General features: G+C 43.2%; 1 protein-coding gene across 2 annotated transcripts in view; it reads right to left on the minus strand.

Annotated features, from left to right (window-relative positions):
* Positions 1 to 24743, minus strand: part of DPYD (dihydropyrimidine dehydrogenase) — a 368439-nt gene that overhangs the window by 63677 nt on the left and 280019 nt on the right. For both annotated transcript variants that reach the window (XM_064455561.1, XM_064455562.1), the window contains one exon: positions 5572 to 5714. In XM_064455561.1, coding sequence (XP_064311631.1) covers positions 5572 to 5714 — 143 coding nt within the window. The remainder of the gene's footprint in view (positions 1 to 5571; positions 5715 to 24743) is intronic.

Below are 24743 nucleotides of genomic sequence, written 5' to 3' on the forward strand. Positions count from 1 at the left end.
TGAAAATTAGAAAAAAAAAAAGGGGGGGGGGGTGGGAAATATGATAAATGATTTACTTCAGGGGTTTTTGTGGGGTTTATTTTGAGACTGGGCTGAGGAAAATGGTAGCATCTGACCATTAGGATGTGACACAGTGTTTATGAAATGGAATTTTATTTTTTCCCTGTCGTTTCAGTGATTGTATTTTCACAGCCTTGCTTTTATTTTCTGATAGCCAGGGCATTTTATACCATGTAGAAGGGTTCCTCACAGGGTTTCACATTTGCACAAATACAATAACAATGCTCTCTCATAGTTCAAGTCCCACTATTTTGAGATGGAAAAGCTTGTTTATTCACACACAAAGGGCCATCCTGCTGTTATAAAAATCCCTCAGCTAAATGCTTCAGTAAAAAGCCTGCCGAAGAAAAAAATAATAATCAAACTGTCCTGAATCCCTTGAGATTCTGGCTCCAAAGAGGTACCAACAAGAACGCTCCTTGAAAACATTAAAAAAAAACCAACCACAAGCAGTTGCATAAAAACAACCGCATTCTGTGTTGGAGGGAGATTTTTATCTTGCAGAGGCAAAAATCATCGCTATTGCTTTCCGATCGTGGGCTGCCACGCTTCCAGAATGGTTTTGCTCTTCCTCGGATCCCTGATGTCTCATACGCAACGGGTGTGGGGCAGGAGGGAAGGGCACGGGGCAGATCCAGCATCACGGAGCCTCTGCCTCGGAGGTGGGGTACATTCCCACCACATCCCCTTGCCTGAGAGACGAGGAGGGTCGTGGTGAGGTCCGGAGGCAGCCGGTGGGCGCGGGCTGAGTACGAGAGGGCGCGGACAAGAGCACAGCGCCCGCAGGAACAGGGCTGCAAGGTACTACATCCCGTCCAGGGCAAGGCGGAGACGGAGATGGGTGAGGGTGGGTCTGAAGCAGGGCTCGGGGCAGCGCCGCAGGCTGCCCTGCTGGGAAACAGCATTATATGGGCGGATTTTAAATCCCTGCTATATAGCGAGCCTTACAGACGTCCATGCTGGAGCAAGAGGGGACACGTGGGACCTCCATAAGCTGTACGAAAAGAAATTGGTCTGAAAAGGAGCCCATATTCCCTACACGTTAACGACCAATATTCAAGATTAACAAAAGTATTGCACGCCAGTGGCAAGAGACACTACCATGAAACGAGTAGACTTCAGAGAGTACCCCTTTGTTCTACCTTTTTTTTTTCCGTTACGTCTGCTAGAAATGATGACTACAGAATCTCTTTCAACAAAAGGTCATTTATGTCAATGGACAGAACACAGAGGATCAGATCACCTGCGGTAATTGCAAATTAATGCTCTACCGCTAATGCATTAACTACACAATATTGATCTACAATTGAATCATACAGGCTACTGTGAAGTGATTTTTACTTTAATATTTTTATGCTTTTATTGCTTTTTCCATAATGCATTTTCTCTTTCGACTGGAATTTTCTATAATTGTCTCCATTTTTAATTTCCTACAGCGAGATGACTTTGAAAAATGTATGTCTCTTTCAAAGCCTTGCAAAAATCTAACAAGCCATCAATGTGACATGGTAAATCACATACATGATGCAAAAGGTGCAAAAAAATCCGATATACATCTTATTTTGATAAATTGGGGCTTTAAAAAAAGCTTGCTTAAATTAAAAAAAAAGTAAATACTTCAGCCTCACCGGAAGCCCATAGTAATGAACTGTACCTCAGCAAGATGCAGCTAGACATTTCGGGAGCTTTTGGTATGCAACGAGTGCAGGATTACCTCCATAAATACAGTTGTTATTTTATTTTTTTTTTATTTCATGCCTGTACCGAAAAGGGATCGGTGGATTTGGGTATGTTACAGAAAAGGTGTAGGGCTATGGAATCAGATGAAGAATGATTGGAACGTTTCAGCATTTTTAATAAAAAAATTAAAAATGCAAGTGGGGTCTTTTTGCAACCGTTTCTGAAGTCCATAAAGTGGAAGAATGCTCTGTTAAATTGTTGTATAAAATTTCAATCTCAGCCGCGACCGACTACAACGACGCGCTTTATTTTCTATACCTGCTGCAAAACTTCCTCGGACCCGAACTTTTCTGCCAGTAACGACACTACGATGTTGCCCTCCGTCTTCTAAAGGAGGGGGTAGAACACGCTGAATACTGAAACTCTTTCCCTAAACCCTTCCCTAATATACCTGCTTAATACCACTTGAGGTGGTTACAGCATATATCAAAATACGGCTTACCACCTGACTCCTGGCTTGCATTCCTGTGGATGATCGTTTCGTAAATGGAAAATAAATCCCCATGTTTTAAAAACAAAAGGGATTGGAAGAAATAATGGAGAACCGATTGCAGGTGAAATGGCTGCAGAGGAAAACCTGATCTTGCTTTTAATGGAGGTACATTTATTATTCATAAACCTCTCCTCTAAGAGATATGCCACACTGCAATTAAATCAACTCACACACAGCCTTTGTATTGTCTCAGCCCATGAACGTCACCCTCTCGTGGCACAGAAGGCACAAGACTCTTGCCTAGGCAGAACGAAGGGAAGCCCACGGCCACGCAAGCGCTGCCCTCCCGGGCTCTCTAGCTGGCCTCCGTGGATGGATCAACGTGCTGCTTAGTGGTAGGAGACCGCGTTTAAAGCTGGATGAACTGACACTCCCTACCCTTTTAAAATAGTGCTAACGAGGGACCACCCCCAGGCTACCCTGTGTAAGTACCCACTCCCAGGTTTTGAGACCAGCGCTCATGCGGCCCAGCTGAGCGCAGAGCTCAGCCCAGCACCGCCAAAGCCTGGGCTTGCTCGCTTTCTGCCTCTCGATCGGTCGTAAGGTGTCCTTGTGGTTTTGGAAATGTGCAATAAGACCACAAAATGTGCAGTACTGTGTCAGTCCAAGTGTCTAGCCAGCACCACCTCCCACAGTGTCCAAAGCAGACACTTCAGTAAGTCTATGGCATGCATATAAAATCCCCCCAGCAGAGTCCCAGCTTCCACCTACCTAACTCGGGGACTTGTTACGTAGTGAATCTTAATATACTGAATCATTCAGTAGATCACTTTATTTGATGCCGTCTCCAAATTCTGTACTTGCTCTGTATTTTGGTGCTGAGAAAGCAGAAGTGAACTGTCAAAGCCGTTACGATAAGCGACGGAGGTTTTGACCGTTGAAGAAGGAACAACCTGGGCCTTTGATACCAAGGGCGCATGAGAGAGAGATCGGGATCCAGGGAAAAGTATATTAGCTGGCTGTTCGTATGACCTTGGTAAGAAGGAAAACGGCAGCAATGATTCTCATAATCCTAATTAGGTTCCAAAGATGACCTGTGAAGACGAGGCTGTCCTCCTCTGCCTGCCACGCTGTGCCTCGCCTGAGCAGCAAATACAAGTTTCAGTCTGGTCCCGGTCAAGTGTATTTCTTGTAAGACTGTCTATAGGGATTACTCGTTTCCCTCTCCCTTCCATTTGCCTTTCCCAAGCGGAGGGAAAGACTTATGGCCTGTACTCACAATCTTGCATGAAGTTTACTGAAGGCTTATTTTTAAATAAATGTAATTGAACTAGCCCAGGCCCTTACCTACACAGCAGCTTTAGAATCCATTTATCTCAGATTAGTTTAAATGACTTCCCTACTTCAGCGAAACAGAAATAAGCCACTCAAACTGAGGATAGGTTTGATCCAGAGGAGTTTAAAATCAGTTCTAGAGATGACTTAAGTTAAACTGGTGAAGCCTAGGGACAAGAACAGACTTTTTTTCACCAACTCTGGGAAGAAATCTGTTGAAAAGAGAAATTGTTCTGTAAAGGGCAGAAGACCGGTATAGATCCAAGGCATATCTGGAAGCCGGTTCCAGAGAACTTGATTATTACTAAAAAGAAAACAATCATTAATGCTTTGTAAATCCAATATTCTTTCTCTTGAGCACTCACTGGGATGTCTGCATTAAATTATATTTCAGGATTTTCCATTACCATTGGCAAACCAACACGAAAATGAAAGAAATAATAAAAAATAAACAGCTACACAGTCTCTATAAAGGAAAAGTGCATAAACGACATTAAAAAACCTTCATTTTTAGTCACCCAGAAACAGACACAGCAGATGTAGAACAGAAAAACCGTTCCACTCTGTGTAGTCCAGATCACGTAATATTGTTACAGGCAAAGCCACCAAAACTGCAGCTCTATCAGCAATAGTGAATGAAATGCATCTATAGCACTGAAAACATTCCCTTGACGATCCTATTTTTTTGTAGACAAATGCTGCTCTGTAACTCGTACCGTTACTTAGTGTTTATATGGAAGGTGCTCTCAGACCACTAAGAAAGGCAGAGCTTGTGTCTGTCCACGGGAAGAGGTTGAAGCATTCTAATACAACCTAAAAAAGGAAATAGTATTAATAAACCTAAGGACCATAGTGAGTCTGTAGCCTTCTACTTCAACTCCCAGAGACGCTAACTTTGACGTGCAACGAAAACCCCAACCACACCAAACCACTGAGTTGGCCTATGCCTATTTTTTTCCCCCCGAAACGCAGCAGACAAATGACTAATGCCAGCAGTCGCCGTAGCTGCGCAGAAAGGACGGTCACACTGCCCCGAATTTGAATGTCAAAGTGAACTGTGGGAATGAAACCACTCCAGTCACCCCACGGAGTGACACAAAGCTGATATCCACAGGATCCACGGCCGCTGTTGGCTGTGATGGGAGCTACAGATAAAGGGGATGAGTATCTACCAGAATGCAACAATATAGAAGGGAATAATATAACATAACCACCACCTGCTCCTTATCAGCCATTCTAACGAACATGCTGCAGTGATGCCCTGACATGCCCAGTAGAGCAGATAAGGGGCTCACTTCCAGCCAGTTAATGAGAGGCCTGTAGTAAGAGGCCACCAAGGCTTCCTTCCACAACAGGGACTGACTAACCATGCCAGCCCAGGCAGGACCTCCAAACCACCCATCAGGCCATGTAAGCAGCCTCAACGGCTGCATGCAGCCCTACACCTCGCTCCAATGGGATGGGCTGCGATGCCGGCACCGTATGCAGGAGGTACAGCTCTGCACCTCCTGTTCCAATAAACATGCTTAAGGGACACTGATGCCTGGGGAAACAAGAGTTATTTCAAACTGGCTCCCAGTGGGACCAAAGTAGTGCTCTTTGAAATCCCTCTCCCCTTGAAAAGGCTCTTTGCAGAAGACCAAAACCAAGAATAAAGGAAGATCAGGTATCTCAAGCTTAACTCTATGTCAACCTTGTATGACAAGGGAGAGGTGCTTAAAGTTTAAATTCTATAGGTCAGAGAAAAAAAGTGCTAACGGATGCATGGCAAGCCTTTTCCCAGATTGGTATTGTGACACCCAGAGTCGTCTTCTGGCAAGTCCTCCTCCTCCTCCTCCTCCATCTGAAGTGAATGTCTCTTAGCAAGAAGTACGAAGCTAAGAACACGAAAATTCCTTTCAATGGTATGAAAGGAATCCTAATCCACTACCCTAATGTCCGAGAGGAAGATACATTATGGTTTAATTACAGTTATTTTTATTTTATAAAGGAAGAAAAGGTACCTGTAGAACAGAAGCCCCACTGTGCAGAAACTGGAGCCCGCTTTCAGCAGAATCGATGCCTCCGGTCGCTAAGATGGGAAATCCTGGGAGAGCACGGGCTATGGCCGACACCGCGCGGAGGGCGATGGGCCTAATAGCATTTCCTATGGAAAACCAGAACATTTGGTTAGCAACATCGGAACACACCCTGATGTGACGCGCACATCCCTCATGGTAGGAACATCAGCAACTAACGTCTAATTCTGAGATGCAGAGGTTATATTCATTTATAAATTGACACCAAGTGGGTTTCAAGTCGCATCAATTCTTGTAAAGTAGTATAAATTTTGCCAAAATAAAGAAAATCGCAGAAACGTTTGGATAAACCTTGCAAAGCTGGCTTGAGCATTTTTAGGTGCTGCTCAAAACAAAGACAAACAACGTCTGAGAGAGAAAGCAACACTTTACCTTACGCGACACTGTAGACAAAGAGATTTTTGTTTCGACATAAAGAATCAGGTTGCTTTTCTGAACGTAGATGTCGTCCAAGTAAGAAGGAACATCTTATTTACTTACGTCTGACTAAAAACTGTTTAAAAGCGCCATTTCACTGCACTTGATGTTTTATATATTATTTAATATGTTTTCCCTTTGGACCATTGTAGATTCGGATAACCCTTTAAGTAAGCCCCTTTTAACTATTAGCACGATGACCAGAAGCTCAAAAGAATTAAGTATATTCATTTATGGTTGTACCTCCAAGACTGGAGCTTGCGTTTTCAAATGGGATACAGAGGTTGAGTCAGACAGCTCCTTGCTACAGTTAGAGGAATGATTAAAGTCTCAATACGCTGCGTCCGCAGTGCATCTGCTTTGGCTGCATCCCACTGATGGAATGCAAGTATTTAAAATATGCATACAGATGCTGCTCATTAAATGATGGATAGCATAGGCAGCTGACACTTTCAGTTATTTATTTTTTAGGCTAGTTGTGATTTCTCTAGATAACTCCTGTCTTCTTAAAATTTCCCTATGCAAGGGAGTGCTAGGACTTTATTTTTTTTTCACTGTATTAGATAACTCGGGGAAATACCGTGACACGAAATACTGCTGAGCACTCTCCGTGGGTATTTTCATAACCTTTAAAGCTTTGACCTTCTGCGAGAGCAAATAACAAAAAGGGAAGAAAGAAATAAAACCAATGCCATCAACAAAGCAACAGGGAGAAGAAACTGCCATTAGGAAGTGTGGGAATAGAGCCCATGCGGGAACAGCAGCCGCTGCATCGCCACAGCTCTGCTTAGATGCCCGACCAACATCCTCACCTCCTTCAGACAAAACGCCTTCAACCCAAACACGCTGTGTTGCCATTCTTTCCCTACCCTTTCTGAGACAGAAGCACTGCAGTCTGCTGGCTGGGTTTTTAACCCAAGACGGTCTTTAGTAAAGGATAAGTTGCTTTTTTCAAGCGGCCCTGTCTCGCTGAGCCCAGCACCTACCCTCCCTCCAGCGTCCCCGTCAGAGCTGGGGGGTCACTGAGCAGAGTTTTACTGGTCTCCATGAAGGACCTACTGTCGGCTCAGGATTCTGCTCGCTAGAAAGAGCCTCTGCCTTGCTTGTGCATCAGCTAAGACCTCCCCGGTCTAGCTGGAAAGGTCAATGAAGAGAATGATCCCACACAAGTTCAGGTCACAAGACCTGTCATGTTTTGCTTTAAACAGGACAGCTGCACTGTCACTTTGTCAGGCAGCTGTTTTTTCAAGGTAATTTTCCATTACAGAAAACTGAAATCTGGTTTGTCCAAACCGTTAAAAATACTCTGCCTTCAGCTCACATTGCCTTTTACAACATACCACTGCCCCTCACTGTAACCCTGACAGACAGCACTGAATTCACAGGAGACCCGGGCCCATCAGTGTTAAACACATTCGCACCCAAAAGCTCAGCTAAGCAGTCTCTATTGACACCTGATCTGGATTCAGCACAAAATTATCTTCTCGGGCGACGACAACTGCCGCTGCCCCAGGATAGACGCCTTCTCATTATATACTTAATACAACGCCTCCTCCGTCTTCAATAACTGATCTCTGCCCCTCAGCAAAGCCCAGAAGACCCGCTCTCTGATCAGACTCTTCCACCCGCCATCAAGACACCCCGGATGTTCTTCCATGCCCGTGTTAGGGATCAGGCCTGCTCACAGGCTTTGCACAGATACTCCTCGCTGGTTTAACAGAGGTGGCATAGACACAGAACGCTTTCAGCGCGGAAACTTTCATTTGCATAAATGGGCAGCCTAACCCAAGATGTCCTACCGGTGTGTTTTGGTGAAAACCAGAGCCTCGTTCATAAAAATTCGAAATCTGACTGAAACTGCCTTAAAGAGTCTGAGATCGCACCAGAACGGGTCCCAGGAAGGAGCTGGAGCTGAGCGGGAGCTTTCCACAGGACACTGACGACTATTTGCTGTCATTTGAGCTAGATCGATTGGAACATGTTTGAAAGGAACAGAATGATTCTCTGAAAGAAGATGACTGCTAGCGTCCAAAGAGCAAATATTATGACTGAATTGATGGTCCAGTCTTAGAGGAAGACTTGAGACAAAAACCAAAATGGAACCATGCTGCTTGCTGTCACGGATTTATTTATAAAGCCTTTCGGAGGGCATTACATGCCAAGACATACGCTACCCAGCCAAAACCACTGCAAATAATCTCATCGAAAAACACTCGTTCATGCAATTCTTCAGATACTCAGTGTTTAAAATTGAGGCACCAGGTAAGCGTCAGAATTGCTACGTTGCTTTCAGGCACTGACACGGCTGCTCCAGAATCTCACTGTGACGAGGCAGCTATTTTTTAGGAAGGCGAAAGAATACAGACCCTGGCAACTCTGAAATCATGTGGCTAGAGGGAAATTTCTTCCCAATCTGCACGAGTTAAAAACTAGCATCTTCCTTGAGGCGCGAAGGTTTATATTCTTTTAACCCCCATGTAACTCTGAGAGTTTGTGTTCAGTCAGTCTTTAAGCCTTGTAGACCCTTGACCTTAATGATATCTTGTAGTAAAGAGTTCCAGAAGAAAATATTTCCAGAATATAATTGTTCCTTTCTTCAGTCTGATTAAATTAGCCACCTTCTCACTTAAATGACTGTCTCTGTACAATGGTCAGTAGAGAAAAAGGAGCAAATGTCAGTTTATTTAAGGTTTCAGCACAATAGGCAATCAGAAAGGCCTTCATTCAGCCCAAAGAAATCAAGCATATCATTTGATGAAGCCTAGAAGAGACGGCAATAAGGCTTAGAATTTATTATGGAACATAGGTACTTTTTAGTACTAGCTGCGCTCGGTATTCATAACACGAGTTATTACTTACATTTGGTGATTAGTAAATTGGTGATAAATTGGTACAATCGCAAAAGTATTCCAGTCATCTATAATTCACCCAAATGAATTTAAAAACATTTCAGGAGTGCTTCTGATGAGAGTAAATAAATGGCTCTAATGACAATCAGAGGGTTGACTGAGGTGTCACTATTCATCCCAGCATTTTTTTCTTCAGTCTACGGAATACGGAACAAGCACATACATCAGAAGGTGCAGCCGTTCTCCCGTGCATTTCTTGATCAACAGTTCGGAAGCCTCCCCTTCCGCAATAAAAGCTGCTGGTCCGGAATACAGTGTGATTTACTTGTGGCAGGGATCCTACTGCCTAATGTAATGGTGACACCACCTTCCAGATTAAAGCCAAAGATAGAATAAAATAAAGAATACAAACAATAGTGATGGCAAGCTATTAAAAAAGAAAGGGCAAATAATAAAAAAAGAGCAAATGAGCACTGAATTTGACCTAGTGTCTCTATTTTCTTGCGTTTCCGTATGAGTACCACAGGAAGGTAGTAAATTCCATTACAGAGATTTGTGGAGAAGGAGTTTTTAAAAGGTTGAAATAAAGGAGATTTAATGCCGAATTTTAAGAGAGCTGTAAGTAGTAGTGGGAATTTGCAGAATGTTGTCTGATAAATCCAATGGTATTTAAGGAGCTGAGGTCCAAATCCAGCACGCATTTGAGAGACAGCTCATATGCTAAAAAACAAGCACCTACCATATACTTTGACATGCTGGGGCCTGTAATTCCACTAGTTAAGCACCCGTAGCTGCAGAAACTGCTGATATGGTACCCTCTTGATAGCAGCATTACAGCTGCTACCAGATGCTAGACGTGGCTATCATTTACCTTGCTGTAAAATAATGGGATTTAATAAACAAAGTCCATTTATCCAGACCGCAAGCAGGAGAGTGAGATTGGAAAATGAAAGACAGAGAGAAAAACACCTTGTGGAGATGACATGCTACTCGGTGTTGGAAACTACTCTTTCAAGTCTCTCATTAATTATGGAACAAATACTTGCTATTATATAAAGACTTAAAGAATGAAATAATTATATGATGCAAAAGTCCCTGACCTTTTTCTTGCATTAAAACAAAGAAGTTTGGTTTGTTGATTGTTTTTTTGTTGTTGTTAATAAAAAGTCAACTTTTTCATGACTCTCAGGTTCTGCAGTCAAGGAAATCCAACAGGTAAAATGCAACGTGAAGGAGAAGCAGAACGTACGTCCATCGAATGCCTCTCCCTGATCAGCACAGGTAGGCAGAGCTGCCCTTGTCCACCGAGGATAGCAGACTGATGACAATCTGATGAGAGGTATTATACCTACTTACTTGTTTGATTGTTTATTTTTTCTTAGGAAGTAAAAAGCCCTTTACCAATGCCAGAAGACTTATGTTGTATTACGAGATTGTAAGTCCGTGGGGTCCCCAGAGGACTCGATCCTGTCAAGCACCAAAAATGTTCACTAGATCGAGGCTTGAGAGCCAAACTTAATGCCTTCTTCAAGGAGAAGCCTGGCGTTAAGCTTCAAGCAACCCAGGAGCTTTGGACGTTCCCTGCAGAAACAATTCAGATCTTCTTGATGCCAGAGATCCACCGATAGGGAAAAAAATCAGTCTTGGAAGCCCTGAATACTGGGCTACATTCTCACTTGCAACATATTGCACCAACGTGGTAGTCTGAAGACTTTAACACATAATTGCAGCAGCTCTAAACGGGCCTTTAGGTAAAGATGATCCAGGTCCATTCAAAAACAGCCAACAGAACTGAGGTGAATCAACTGAGACGGATAATACTGAGCCTGAATCTTGAACCAGTCTGAGTGGTCTTTATCAAACCCTCTATCCACAAAAGAAACAGATGGAAAAGGAAAGCAAACTCTCGTACCTTGGGTTAGTGGATGACTTAAAAGCAAATTTTTGTATCTATGGTTACTAGATGGAATAAAAATGATTTTGGGTCATAATTCTCCCCATTCTGTGCATTGTAAAGTAAAATTAATTTTTAATTTGCATTATATTATATTACACTGCTGTTCTTCTTTACAAATTTAATATCAGATTTAAACCACAGAGCCTAAATATTACAAAGAAAAATTAGCCGATACATTATTCTTGATTAATAAATTACTGATAACGTCCCTGCTGCTAAAAGAATAAAACCCCAAAATCTAAGCAACATCACCCTCCATCCCTCTGTAAATACATTCTCGGAAGACAGCTGACATTGTTAGCTCCCTGACTGTTAAAATTCATAAAGCTAATTCCAAAAGAAGCCAGTGACAGCAAATACCAGTCTTGGGTGAAAAAGCTTTACACAAGGGAACTGGTCTGGGGAAGTTCAGGCATTCCAGATGTTCAACCCAAGAGTAGACGATCAATCCAATGCTGCAGGAAGTAACTCGGTAAGAAAGTTTGGGGAACAGAAAAGAAACAGAAAACATAATTCTTTGCTGCGACATTTTCTGCATAATGTCTATGCTGCCTAGCCCTGGTCATCAAAGTACTGTGTATGTGTGTGTCTATATATAAAATCTGCATTTGCAAACGGTCCAGGGAAATGCGCAGGTTATACACACTTCTTTTGCATGGCACTCCTCCTGACTGCAATTATTCTATATGTTCTTTCTCTCTCCCACCTGTAGGTGGCCACCATAGGCTACACTTATCAAATAACTCATTAGCAGGGTTTTCAATACTGTCATATCCAGATAATTAGCAATTTATTTAAATAACCAATTTCTGTGGAAATAATTGCCATGGAATGCCCTGAACCTACTTTTTATAAACTATAATAAAAGTGTTAAGATAATCCCTGACATTTGCAAATGCCATTAGTTCACCTTTCCTTTTGATAGTGCTATGGCATTATGTTTAAACAATTACCCGATAACGCGGCAGTTTAATGAAACAGCGTAGCAGGCACATCCTTCAAAATGGCCAGAGAATGCATTTATATGCAGAAGAAACCCCAATGAATAGACATGTTTAGAGAGAAAGAGTATCCACAGCTGTTACGAGGTCCCCAGACGGGACACACGATATTCGGCGCGCTAAAAAACACAGGAAGCGCCCAAAGAGCAAGTTCAGGATGGTCCTTGCCACAGCTTTAGTGGTGCACAGCCCAACACTCCTCAGGATCCAGAGCAGACTCTCTCCACTGCTCCCTACCTATTTCACAGCCTGGTCAGTCCTTCAGTCCATTGCTACTCACGCATTAACAGCCATTTGCCCAAATCACTACTAATGATGTGCTGTTTCCTCAGGCTCTGGCTATTTCCAACGGAAACTTTTAATTATTCATTTACCAAATGGAGCATTCGAGGGAATATTCGTTTTAGGGGATGTCTCTACAACAGTTAGCCGACGTCTTCAAAGCAACGGCTACCTAGTGCTTCATTTTACTGATAATTTGTGAAGGGTGATGCGCCAACACTACCAAATCAATGGCCAGGGTTCTGCTGACTACAGTGAAGCCAGGACTTCACCCCAACACTTCATTCTCAAGTTAATGATTCTGCAGACTTGAAACAATTTCTATCTCACTTTGCCTTCTTTGGCTCTTGAAACCCGCCGACCGCGTTCTACTCATTTTGGTTAGCGTATCATGACTATCTGTGACATTCAGGGCTGACAAACTGATGGTGTGTTAATCGTTTCACTGATAATTTTTTCCCCCTTCCTTTTTATTTCAAAGCTTACTTCTCATTTGATCCTGTTTGGGATACCTATGGGTTTGAGTCCAACCTCTGACTGGAAAAAAGAAGCAATCATTTTGCTTCATGTTTCCTTAAAAAAAGAAAATTGTACCCAAATAGAAAAAAATGGTGGCGTTTTCATAAAAGCGCAGAAAAATCGGTGTCCTTTTTAGGATTTATTTTTACCATTTTTGAATGGATACTAATGATTACTTCTGCTCTTTCAGCTGAAAGTTCATAAAATCACCAGAGTTCTCATCCAATAAATGTTTAGCAGTCATCAGAGACTTCTCTCAATTAAAAAGGTTAGAATCAGGGAAAGAGAGAGGGGGGAAAAGTAAATTTTTCTTATCTGTAAATATTATTTATCCAGGAAGACGTGGGGGAATTTTCACTCTTATTGAACTTCAGTAGGAAAAATGAAGAGGACAGCTGAAAATTCTTTTGCGGTTGCTGCAAGAGTTGGTTAAACTTTTTCTAACAAAGCCATTCTCTCACTGAAAACTAGAATCCCAGAATCCCAGCCTGGCGGGGGTTGGCAGGGCCCTCTGGAGCTCACCCCGTCCCACCCCCCGCTGGAGCAGGCACCCCCAGAGCAGGGGCACAGGGCCGCGTCCAGGCGGGGGGTGAATGTCTCCAGGGAAGGGACCCCACAGCCTCCCTGGGCAGCCTGTGCCCCTGCTCTGGCACTACAGATCCACTAAAAATCGATACTTCTGGTCATCTGCATGAAACCTAGCAAAGCATTTTCTGTTGCAGTTTATCAGATGCTCATTATTTAATTTCATTCGTGCTTTCTACGTTGGTTTGACTTGAAGCTGGAGATCGTCCCACACCGTGCTTTACGTGGGTTTTGGTTGGCTCCCAACATAACACAAGGAAAAAGACGTGTGTTGCGGTTTAGCCAGCAACTTAAAGCAGCATAAAAGCCAAGGGACAGCCCAACTAAGAAATACCGCCCACAGTTACCAGCCAAGACAGTTGGAGCCATCGCAGAGGGACAAACGAGCTCCTGCCAAATTTTGCTGGGCAATCCTTCCCTCCGAACGAGGCGAGTGCTTCACTTCAACACACGGTAGGTCTTGCTGCCCATTTATTTCGGTGCAGAGACAGATGTGCTTAACTCAAACTCTAGTAGAAGTGTTTGTGGCTATTTACCCAGAAGCTTACGGGTTTGTTCAAAGGCAGCCTTGCCCCTGTCAGCCTCAGCGGCAGCGCTACCTTTGCTTTAGCTGGTTTTAACCTCCTTAACAACAACAACTACCATGGTCAACACGACCCCGGCGCGAGGAAGCGGGACGTGCGTGTGCGTCTACGTGCCCGTGTCTGTGCTCAAGCGCACACATAATTCTAACCATACAAAGGCAATAGTATATCTAAGGACACACTGAAGAGCGGTGGCTGGCTGCTGAGCAGGGCGCCCAGGCTCCTACAGTGTATTTAAAAATAAAAACATTACTGAAAAATGCAGTACAATGACTTTTCAGGTTATTTACAAAACCTGAAGCAGACCTTGTACTGTTCAACAGCCACTTGTCTAAGAAGCCCGTTACAGAAAGGGAAGCAGAGCTTATGAAAGTACAGCAAACTAAAGAAACCAGATCTACGTATGTCCAAAGCTCAGACAAAGTGTTTCCTTCTCCCCTTACACAACTCAGTATCACTCTTATCCTATTTTAAGGTTTATCTATTTTATTCTATCTCTTTATGTTATCTATCTCATCCGGTTGCTACTACCTAGTAATACACAATTTTATGTACGGCTATATTTAGATCTATTTATAGATACATAAAATATATTAAAAATACAACGGCATGAACACAAAATTTTTGTGAAGCAAACGACTCCGTTTCAGCAGGAAACACTGTATTTGCCTGTGCAATAACGTGTGGCTACGCACACATCTACCATATTATTATTACATATCCATATGATCTGTGTGAGCACATATACACACGCACACTCAGTAGATGTATTTCCATATTCACATATACATAAAACAGTAGATGACACGTCCCCTGATAAAACCTGTTATTTCAACACTTCAAGTGAAAAGTGTTAAAATAAATGGCTCATCACATACAATGTGTTAAAATAAATGTTTATTTCAACACTATGTGTATCATAGCCATTTATTTCAACACTTCCCGTTTCTCAAGGCTCACACAACCAGGAGTAGGAGAACCGATAGCTATACCTAAGGCAGTTGAAGCACACAGCCCTACTCATCTCCTTGCCATAGGATGAGTAGGAAGTTATCTGACACTTTTTTTCCTCCCAGCAATAAATGGAAACTACCTACCTTGCCTGTTCATGGGGATCTGCACGTGTCTGTAAGGTGGTGGGCCGTGTCATCATTTGGAAAGAAGAAGGGCCACGCCGGAGTCTGCTGAGGTATTTGGAAGGCAAGCTGCTGCTACCGGGGTAGGGATGGGAAAAGAAGCAACGTATGGGGGCTTTCGACAATTTCGCTTTGCAGTTGTGGAGTGATCTGGGCAGACAGAGACTCATGTGAACGAAAGCAAAGGCTGGAAGGGATGTGATTTTTGCAGGACCAGTTATAATCTGGGGATCAAATTATGAGTTAGGAGGGAACAGCTGAGTTCCCACTCCATCCTGCTGCAAATAGTTTCTTGGGAGGATTCTTCAGCTCCCAAGACTTGCCTTATTTATTTTAATACAGAACCTGAAGGACCTTTGGAGCAGAAGCTTTCCGACTTTAGGCAGCGTCTAAAGGACAAATCTAGTCGTTGAGAGCTTCATGTTGGCGCGTTTAGATTAGTGCCAGCATCTGAACTTGCTCCTACGAGCTGAGCTCGGACGTTATGTTATTTGCCAGTGTTAAACCAGCATCAGTTTCTTTCTCTGCCTTATTCTGGGAGGAAAGCACTAGAAGCCCCCAACCTCTAGCAGCTCCTGCTGGAGCCGAAGGGCACTATGCTGCTATAGATCAGTCTCTAAGGGACAGAGGCAGGATGAGGATGAAGAAGATTAAATAACGCACAAAATATGCACAAAAACTCCACAAACTACGAGTCCCCTCTGAGCAATATTTACCGCTAACTTTGCCTGCAATGTTTTCTTACAGCTTTCCTCCTTTGAAAAACTCTCAGAGCATGATTAGAGATTTCCTAGGCCCTAGCAAGACAGCGTGGCCTTAAGAAGATAAACGCTTGGCGGGGGGTTCTCTTTTCTTTTTCTTGCACTTTTTCTTCCCTGAAATTGCAGATCTGTGTGCTGGTCTGGGCAAAGCACAAACTCACAAATTAAACTAATGAAATGTTACCGAAGGCTTTGCAAGCAGCTCACCCTGTCAGGAGCCTCTTTTGCACCCAGACAATGAAAAATTGAGACCACAGTTTCATCAACCCACAAATAAATTCACCGCCTCGAGCCAAGCCGCTGCACAGTGCTAGTTGCCTATATTCAAACATCTCTCTTCCTGTAAAGTTATCTTCCCCTAGTGTCACCTTTGGCAGATAAAACACTATAATCATTTTGTAGCAGAATAGTGTAAAACGCAATGAAAGTTCTCCAGAAAAAAAAAATAAAAAATAATGTTTTCACCCTTTCACTTTCTTCAGATGTGATTAGTTCCAGAAAGAGGAGGTATCATCACTCCTTTGAAGGCACGGTAGGTTATAAGATTGGCCCTCAGAAGCTGGCAACATGTAATAAAAGTGCTTTATTCCTAAACATCAATCAGTTTCAAGAATGGCAGTTGCTCACAGAATGGTAATAATGGAAATACTCGGCTAATAACTACCGCAGACATTAAAACACTGCATGACAGGCGTGCAGTGCTCGTTACACAAGAACACTTTCTTCTAATTACGGTTTTATAACTAGGCACACACTTTTCTAAATATTTTGTTCCTTGCGCTTCGGTATTTTCGTAATGAGATTTGCATGACAATACTTCATTCTCCATAAAATAAAAAGACTCCCCCACTCCAACAGAGACTTGATACCTTGGCTTTAGCCGAGACCTTGGATGACAATTTTAAAGAAAGGCTTTTGTTTCTGCTCTTTTTAATAACCTTCACAATTACAGGAAGTTTCATGCCATTTCTTTAGCTGAGAGCGTACAGGAAGCTGAAGAGTTAATGCCTCAATGGAAACCAAAATAATAGCATGTCCGTGCTGTGTAAACTATCTGTGGCATAAAGGAAGCACCAACCTTATTTGCGGAGGCCTTTACTAGCTCTGGATATATTATCGAGGGTTGGAAATTAAAACGTGGTTGTATCAGTCCTGCTTGTGACCAGCCCCACAACTCAACGCTGGTTTCGAGATGAAATTACACACCTGTATCATTACTCCGCTTTTTGCATTAATAAAAAAAGAACAGCATTAATAGGCCTAAACACTCATTTGTTTGATGTATTCAGAGCAATGTAAGGGGATGCGAGGGAATTTAGCGCATTGCTCTGTCAGATCATTTTAATTGTTATCCAATGAGGGCAGCTCAGAGGGTAAGGGACTTAATTTATGTACTTACTCATCCCCTCGGCTTCCACTGAAGAAAAATGATAGCAACACAACTCCTAAACTGCATTCACTGGTCTTCGGTGATCAAAGTAAAGGCCAATTAACAGGAAGCCAGGGGCCCACAAAGTGTGCCTTGATTTTAAAATACCGAGCAGAACACACGCCGCTGCTGCTAAACACCTACCAGCAATATTTGGCACTTGCACAATCCCTTCGCGGAGACGATATCCAAATGCTATACAAAGGTATAATATTTTTATCTCACAGAAGAGAAAGGGTGCAAAGGGAGGCCTGGAAATCTGGGTGTGAGGAGAGGAGTTCCACCCGGGCAGAAGGGGCAGCAGCCAGCCCTCCTGGTCACAACCCCCTCGGCCCTCGGCCCAGGATGTCATGCTGCCCTTTCCTCCAAAACCCTTGCTCATTTAAAGGATTCCTTTTTCGAGGGATGCTTTTTAAATCAACTCAAGCAGTCTCCCCTTAGAAGCAACTTACATGCTGATGTCCTGGGCACCTTATCCCGTGCATTTTCACGATGAACTTTTATGCCCACTCAAGCCACGGCCTGAAGCATGGGCATACGGCTGCTCGCAGAGCATACAGGACTGTCGACTGTTGCTGCCACCCATAAAGGAATGACGTGTTTCTTCCTTCCTGTTCTTCTCTAATCGAAAATAAAACATATCTGAAAGGATTGACTCGCGCTAGGGGCAGTGTCTTTGGGCAAAAGTGGGTTGCTTCCTTGTTCTTCTTGGTCACGCAGAACTATTAGGAATTCTGAAGGTTATTTTAAGCAATCAATGTACACATGAAAACGAAGAGATCCCATTTGCATGAGCTATCGCTGACATAATACTGTGTATGGAAAGCTCAAAGAGGAAGACTCACAAAAGCGTAAATGTTCCATGTGAAACTCTAACACATCTGTTCAGCACTGAAAAGCCAGCATTTAAGTCCAAAGCGCTAGAGAGCCGAGACAAGTGCATTTTTGGAATCAAAACAAATGCTGGTAATTTAAGAAAATACTATGAAGCACACAAAGACTGTACAATGCCATATGTTGCACAATGCATCTGGTAATCAGTTTAGTGTATATGCCAAATTTACTAGAAGCCCAAAGAGGCTTAAGTTCTTTATTCAGAAATTCAGAAAGTAAACTATAAGCATTATGAACATGGTGCACTCACAGTTAGAAGAAAACGTGGGTTTTTCTTTTAACTTACAGGACACAAATGAAAATTAATCTCCTAAATTATATCCCACAATGAATACATGTCCAGGCTTCACTTTTGATCAACAGCTTTCACAGGCACACAGTTTTAGAACATGGTGTGTTCTACAGCATAAAAGATAAATGTGATTTTTAAACTACTTTACACTGAACGTTTACTTCTGTTTTGAAGGTTTGAAGTCAGGAAGGTTTTATGCTGTCATTTGTGATTCTATTCACAACACGTTACCGAAGACGCCGTCAAACACAAATGTACAAGCAACCTCGCACGTATTGTGCTCCTAAATCAAATATGAATCCACAGTTACAGTATTAAAAATACAGTAGAAATCCCTAATTCAAGTGGACAGTATCGCCTATAAAGCCAAAATAAATGGAGTAGGATAATAGTTTTCAGACTTGGGTTACAGTGTCAATGCAGAGACTTGAGCTGTGTTAACTCACCAAGCTTGATCTTGCTTGCCAGAGCATGCTTGTCAATATTTAGCTCCCAGGGAGCATGTCACGAGTCTCTACAAAAACTAGTTTAAATACAAAATACTATAGCAGCTGCTGTGATCCTTTTTCTAACAGTGAGATTAAATTCCCGAAATTTGTTTTGAGCTTTTTTAAACCGGAGAATGTGTGCCATACACCTACTGTAACAAGAATATGAGAAACAGCATTAAGGGATTGCAATGCTGTTATTAGGGCTTATTAAAATACAGAAAAACACCAGATGCTTTACATTAATTGATTGGAAGATACTTTAATGTCAAGCATACAAATATCACTTTCTCCTGTGACATCAGATTAGAAAATGGAATGGGCTAAAATCAAATACATCTGTGTTTCCAAAAAAGAAGTCTATACCTGCACCAGAAAAAAAAAAAAAAAAAAGAATCATTTCCTTGCCTAACCACCGGAATTTCATCGCAAAACGTAGGCACACACCCCACCTGAGGCATTTGACAGAGGTACCTAAACTAGGAATATACTAACCTCAAATTTCTGATGCAGCCAACGGAGCGAGAAAGGAACCCACCTCTGAGAATTCCCGTCTCCTTACAGTGATGAGGCAGAAGCTTAACAGCCTCCTAGGGAAGTGCCTGAAGTTCGGCGGGATAACCCTTGGCTGCACTTGGTCAGCGTGTCCGTGGGGTGCCACAGCTGCCCGTGAGACCCCCGACAGCACGTGCCTGTCACCAGCTGGACCTTAGCAAGCCCTCGGCCTCTTCGGGGACAGCCTGGAAGGGCTCTCAGACACAGAGGTGCCCTGGTAGGAACGGGAGCTCAGGAAGGCAATGCAGGTAGCGCAGGCAGAAGAGAGCCTGCCTTCTCTGCCCGGCAAACCTTTGGCTCAGTGACTGTCATTTATGAGAAACAGAGAGAAATAGGAAAGGACATTGGAGACGGCTTTGGAAAAAGCCCGATTTTGGAAAAGAGATTGTAAGAGATTGATAATCTTCTTTTATTTTTGAAGACCCTTCTACCACCCCACACTATCTGACTTTAATGGTAAGCTGAGGACGACCTCAGAGCTGATAGCGAGCCTGAAAGAAAAGAAAAATAAAGACTGGAAAGAAATCCAATCCAATCCAGTCCCCAGCAGGAGGGAGCTCCTTCCTAAAATGCTCCTCAACATGATGGAGCAAGACTTGGGGTGACTTCCCTGCCTCTGCCAGGGTCTACCCCCTCTCTGGATACCTCCCATGGACTGATGCTCTAACGTGTTTTTATGAACGATGAAGCCGCAAGCAACCTCTTCGCTATTTCAATAAACCAGAGTGTGCCACACAGCAGGCGTTTTCAAAATCTTTCTTAGGGAAAATGAGTTGCCATCAGAGCCTCCTTAGAGGTCTGAATTCTTCAAATCCCACCTTCGGTAAGTTCTGAAGAAACCGCTCAATTTATAAGAAAAAGCAACCGATTCTTAAAAGCCTTGTCTGGCAACACCTTCTCTGCAAGTGCTCCTGATGCACGGAATTTAGCAGGGCCTAGAAGGAGAAGATTTCTCTGAGTAGTCCCTACTAAAATCTAAGCAGCTCTTGAGTGGGCATATATCCAAAAATGGGTGAAAACACTGCCAAAGCTGGCGTACTCAATAGGCAGGCAGCTGACGTGGCATTAACGGTGTAAGCACAGCAATAACTGACAGGGAGTAAGATAAGCTCAGCCCAGCCAAAACGTGGACTGGAGTAATCATAGACGCTTTTGAAAACCAACAGATCACTCGACAGGGCAACGAAACGTGGCCCGACGCAACCGTAACACAGGTACCCATGTCTTCGCTGGCGCGCCTGCTTGCAACAAACCCCACAGCTCTCTCCTCGTCTTGAGCTGCCTGTAACAAAGCTCTTCACAGCACCAGCCTTACCTCAGTGCTGGGTCAGGTGGGTACCGTGCATTTTATGGACAGATCTCACGTCGTTAAACACACCCTCTCTGCATAGCTGCCACGGCCGCGCAATGGATTTCTCATTGGGAAACAGTAGGACACGGCGCTCGGCAGTTCTTGCTCCGCTCTCACTTAACCCGAACAATAGTGGCTCAATCCCTGACTATGAGTGTCTTTTGGGATTTAAACGGGGCTTGGTGAAGGTGGTTATACAGTGCACATTAACAGGGGAGACATTTGCCATTACCTGGCAATGCAGAAATTGCAAATTGATCCCAAATTGGAAAACTGAATTACTACAGCAGGTTTCCTAACAGATTTCGTAGGACGCCTTTGTATAACCTGTGTGCGAGCAGGGTATCTGTGTGGCTCGTTCTATAGAATGGCGTCCTTGCATGAAAAGACACGTTAAAATGCAGATCCTTTAGCTGGCTACTATATATTAGTTGCATTCTTTTGAAAGGTAAAAAAAAATAAAAATGTTCTGTTGGTTGTGAAATACTTTTATAAATGCTTTTGGCAATAACTCATCAGGGATGATGTGACGCCCAGTGAAATACAAACCCAGGATCTACCCAGTTAAACAAATCTGCTATATTTTGCATCCTGTATTTTATGTGTGAAGTTGGCATTAGGATTTATTCATCATTCAAGCAGCATACTAAAAAATACAGAATGTTAGCAGGATTTAGGTGAATAAAGATGTATTCGCTGTGGTGAGTTCATAAATCATAGCTAACCAGCGATGGAACCTTCAAAGGCTTCTCCTGCATGGAAGCGGGACAGCAGCAATAACTGTATGTCTGTCCTTTCGGTGCTGATGGATGTAAAACAATGCCCTGGGTTTAAAGCTGTTCCAAGGATTATTTCTTTCTTTTTTTTTTTTTTTTCCTAAACCCTCATTTCTGATTGTCAAAATATCCTGCAGCTGGACTGACCTCAGCAAGGACGGTTTCATGGAGCCGTGAAACCTTCTCTTCAAGCCACCTCCCGACCCATTTCTATACGACATCGATCCAGTGAAGGCAGCGAGAACGGTGGGAGCCCCAGCATCCTCACGCGGATGCCTAAGCCGCCGAGGCGACCGAAGCTGCTGAACCAGGTGGAGGAGCTGGCGCGCGGTACAGCAGTTGGGGTGTACGGTCAGCAGTGGTAGTACCCCCAGACTGACGGCGGAAGACAGTAGCCAGTTGGCCTACCCTGCAAGCACAGCTGTCCCACAGAGAGAAGGAAGAAGAGGAGAAAGCTCCATCCGAACACATGTTAAAAAAGAAGACATTTTTCTATTTATTTGTTAGCTCATGTTCTGATGTTAAATGTATTGTAATTTCCTTTTTTTTTTTTGTGCGTGTGTGTAAATGTAAAACCATGTTTATTCTTCAGGTAAGATGAGAATATGTCCTCCACTGAATACAGATGGGCTCTACAACCAGTATATGCCACTTGGTGACTAGAGCAAATCAATATGCAAAGTAAGATATGGAAAAAAAATGAACATGCTTAAGACACATAGGTCAGTACTCAGGGGTTTTAACCTCCGCTGGTACAACTCTTAATCAGAATTGTTTACAAACTCTGCCAGATTCCTGGTTTGTTTGGGGTTTTTTTTTTGAGGAATTACAATGAGGACTTCTGCTCTGTGAGTGACAGGCACAGTTTATAATTTCCACAGAAGACGGTTGCCTCATTGATCACTCTCAAGTACCACCTGTATCGCAAACCCTGCTGTTGATTCGGGTACGGAATAACAAGTCAGCAGAAAAGACAGTTATGGGCCCTGCGTGATCAACAGCAGGGAGGCTGAAACACTGACGTGTATTCACATGAATTTGGACCCTATTTCCTTCGTCAGGTCTTTCCTCTGCCTCCTATACTGAAGCTCCCTAAACTCTCACAACCTCTACTCAGGTTTGAAACCAGCATGCCCGTAACACTGCAACAAAGCTCTGCAGCCTTCCAGGCCAACTCAAACGCTACCACCTGAAATGACCATCCTTGTGCTCCAGCCTCGACCGCAGAACCAGTGCCTCTGTACAACACATACTTCTGCGCTGCCTCCAACACCGAGAGCAGAAAGCTAGGCCCAGCTCTAACTTGCGTGATTGCTGGAGACCAGTCAGCGAGGCATGACCCTTCCACCGGCCACCGAGCAGCCGCTGGGCTACCCTAAGGCATGCGATTCTCCCAGCTTAGCCGCACTCTTGTAGTGAGTAGTAGCCTTTCAGATGTATGAAAGGCTGGAGAGTTATGCTGCATGCCACCGCAGTCTCTAGCCCTCGCTGAAGCTGCACTCGCAAGTCAAAAGACATTTTGACTTCACCGTGATTATCCGGCGAGAAAGGTGAGCAAGATCAGACCGAGAGAGCCGCTGAGACTTAATGGGAAACAAACCTAGCAGTAGACTTCACCAGGGCTCTTCTCAATTTTTTATTATTTTAATTAATGTCTACTTGAAATTCTTGATAGTATTTTAATTCCTGTGTTAGAATAAACTGAAAAGTACTTAAATGCCAAGTATTTTTCAAATAAATAATTCATAAGATACTTAAGGCGGTTATATTTAAATGACTTCCAAAATGAATTGTACTAACTTTTTTATGATAGAAATAGATCAGTTTTCAAGAAGATAATCTCCAGAAGATATGACACAAAAAAAATTCCGAGACCTTTTTTTGGGAGCGTTTGCTTGAAATTGGAAGAGGTGATCGTGAGAGAAAGAAACACCTTCTCCCCTAGACCTGACGGACACGGAAGACAATCAACTCGTGCTGGCAACGGCAACACCAACGGGCTCATTCTTGCTGATATTACCGGAAGGAGAAATTTTCTGTTCCTGACTGACTGACGCCTCCTCAGCAGGTCATAGTTTGCATTCACCTCTGCCCATTACCGTAACCGACCTTAAATACCAGACCCCGCCCCACCAGCCTGCTTTAACAAGCTTTGACTCCTGGTTTACTTTCTCTATTCATTTCCATTCTTTGTTAATCAGACTACGCCTCTAAAGTTGCTAACTATAAGAGCGCTCCTTATTCCATCACGTTTATCTATGCTGTCGCACGAACCGATTTCCCACGTTATCTACCTGCACCCAGATTAAAACCACGCGCTCTTTCACCCGGGCTTCGGCAAGCCAGGCCACAGTCATCCTCTCCTATTTTTACCATATTACGTCCAAGCAGAATTTACGATTTGATCTGAGTCACCTTCTGACATTCGCCTTTGGTAGCCATCGGTAAGACCCGATCGCGTAGCGGTTATCTGTTTATTAGAAAAACCCGCTCATCTGGGAAATGAATTATTTCAGCTGGCCGTATTCAATATGAGCTTTGATGTAAACAGTAAATCCTGAGTGTTCAACAACACTAGTTTAGAGACTAATCTAATTACAGGAGGAGAATACAGCCGACCGCATTTCTAAAACCCTGCACAGACCAGTAACAGTTAACGATGATTTGATGGTTTTCTAGGAGTTTGGAACAAACACTTGGCTTTTAGTCTAAGAGCAACGCTGGACGTTTCTGTCTGATGCTTGGGGGATTCAGCCAACTAACAGATACATTTGGTGAAGAATCTCATTCTAGTCATGCCCTCCCTTCCTAATTTCCCTTTTCACTGTTTTGTCGTCTTTGCCTGTTCCTCAGGGAACCGCGTGATTGATAGCCTAATCCAATGACTGTATTACAGCTGCCTCAACTTGGACTCTTTTCCTTATCATTAGCAGTTAGCCTATGGTTAAATTCACAGCTCACTGCTTGGTACAGCCCCTGAGATTTAAGGGTCTGGCCTTTAGAAAATATTTAACATAAAATTGAAATCTTGACATACTGAGAATTCAGTTCTCTGCAAGGCTTCTTTAATTAATCCAATGTACTGTACCATTGTTCTATATGAGGCTGTGACATGGTGAACTGTTACTGAGGCTCACAGAGATGTATAATTCTAAATTAAACACTCGCTCACATGTACCTACGCTGCATTTGTTTCCCGAGTACATGCGCGTGAATGTGGA

This window comes from Phalacrocorax carbo, chromosome 6 (assembly GCF_963921805.1).
Source record: "Phalacrocorax carbo chromosome 6, bPhaCar2.1, whole genome shotgun sequence".
In the NCBI taxonomy this organism is placed as follows: Eukaryota; Metazoa; Chordata; class Aves; order Suliformes; family Phalacrocoracidae; genus Phalacrocorax; species Phalacrocorax carbo.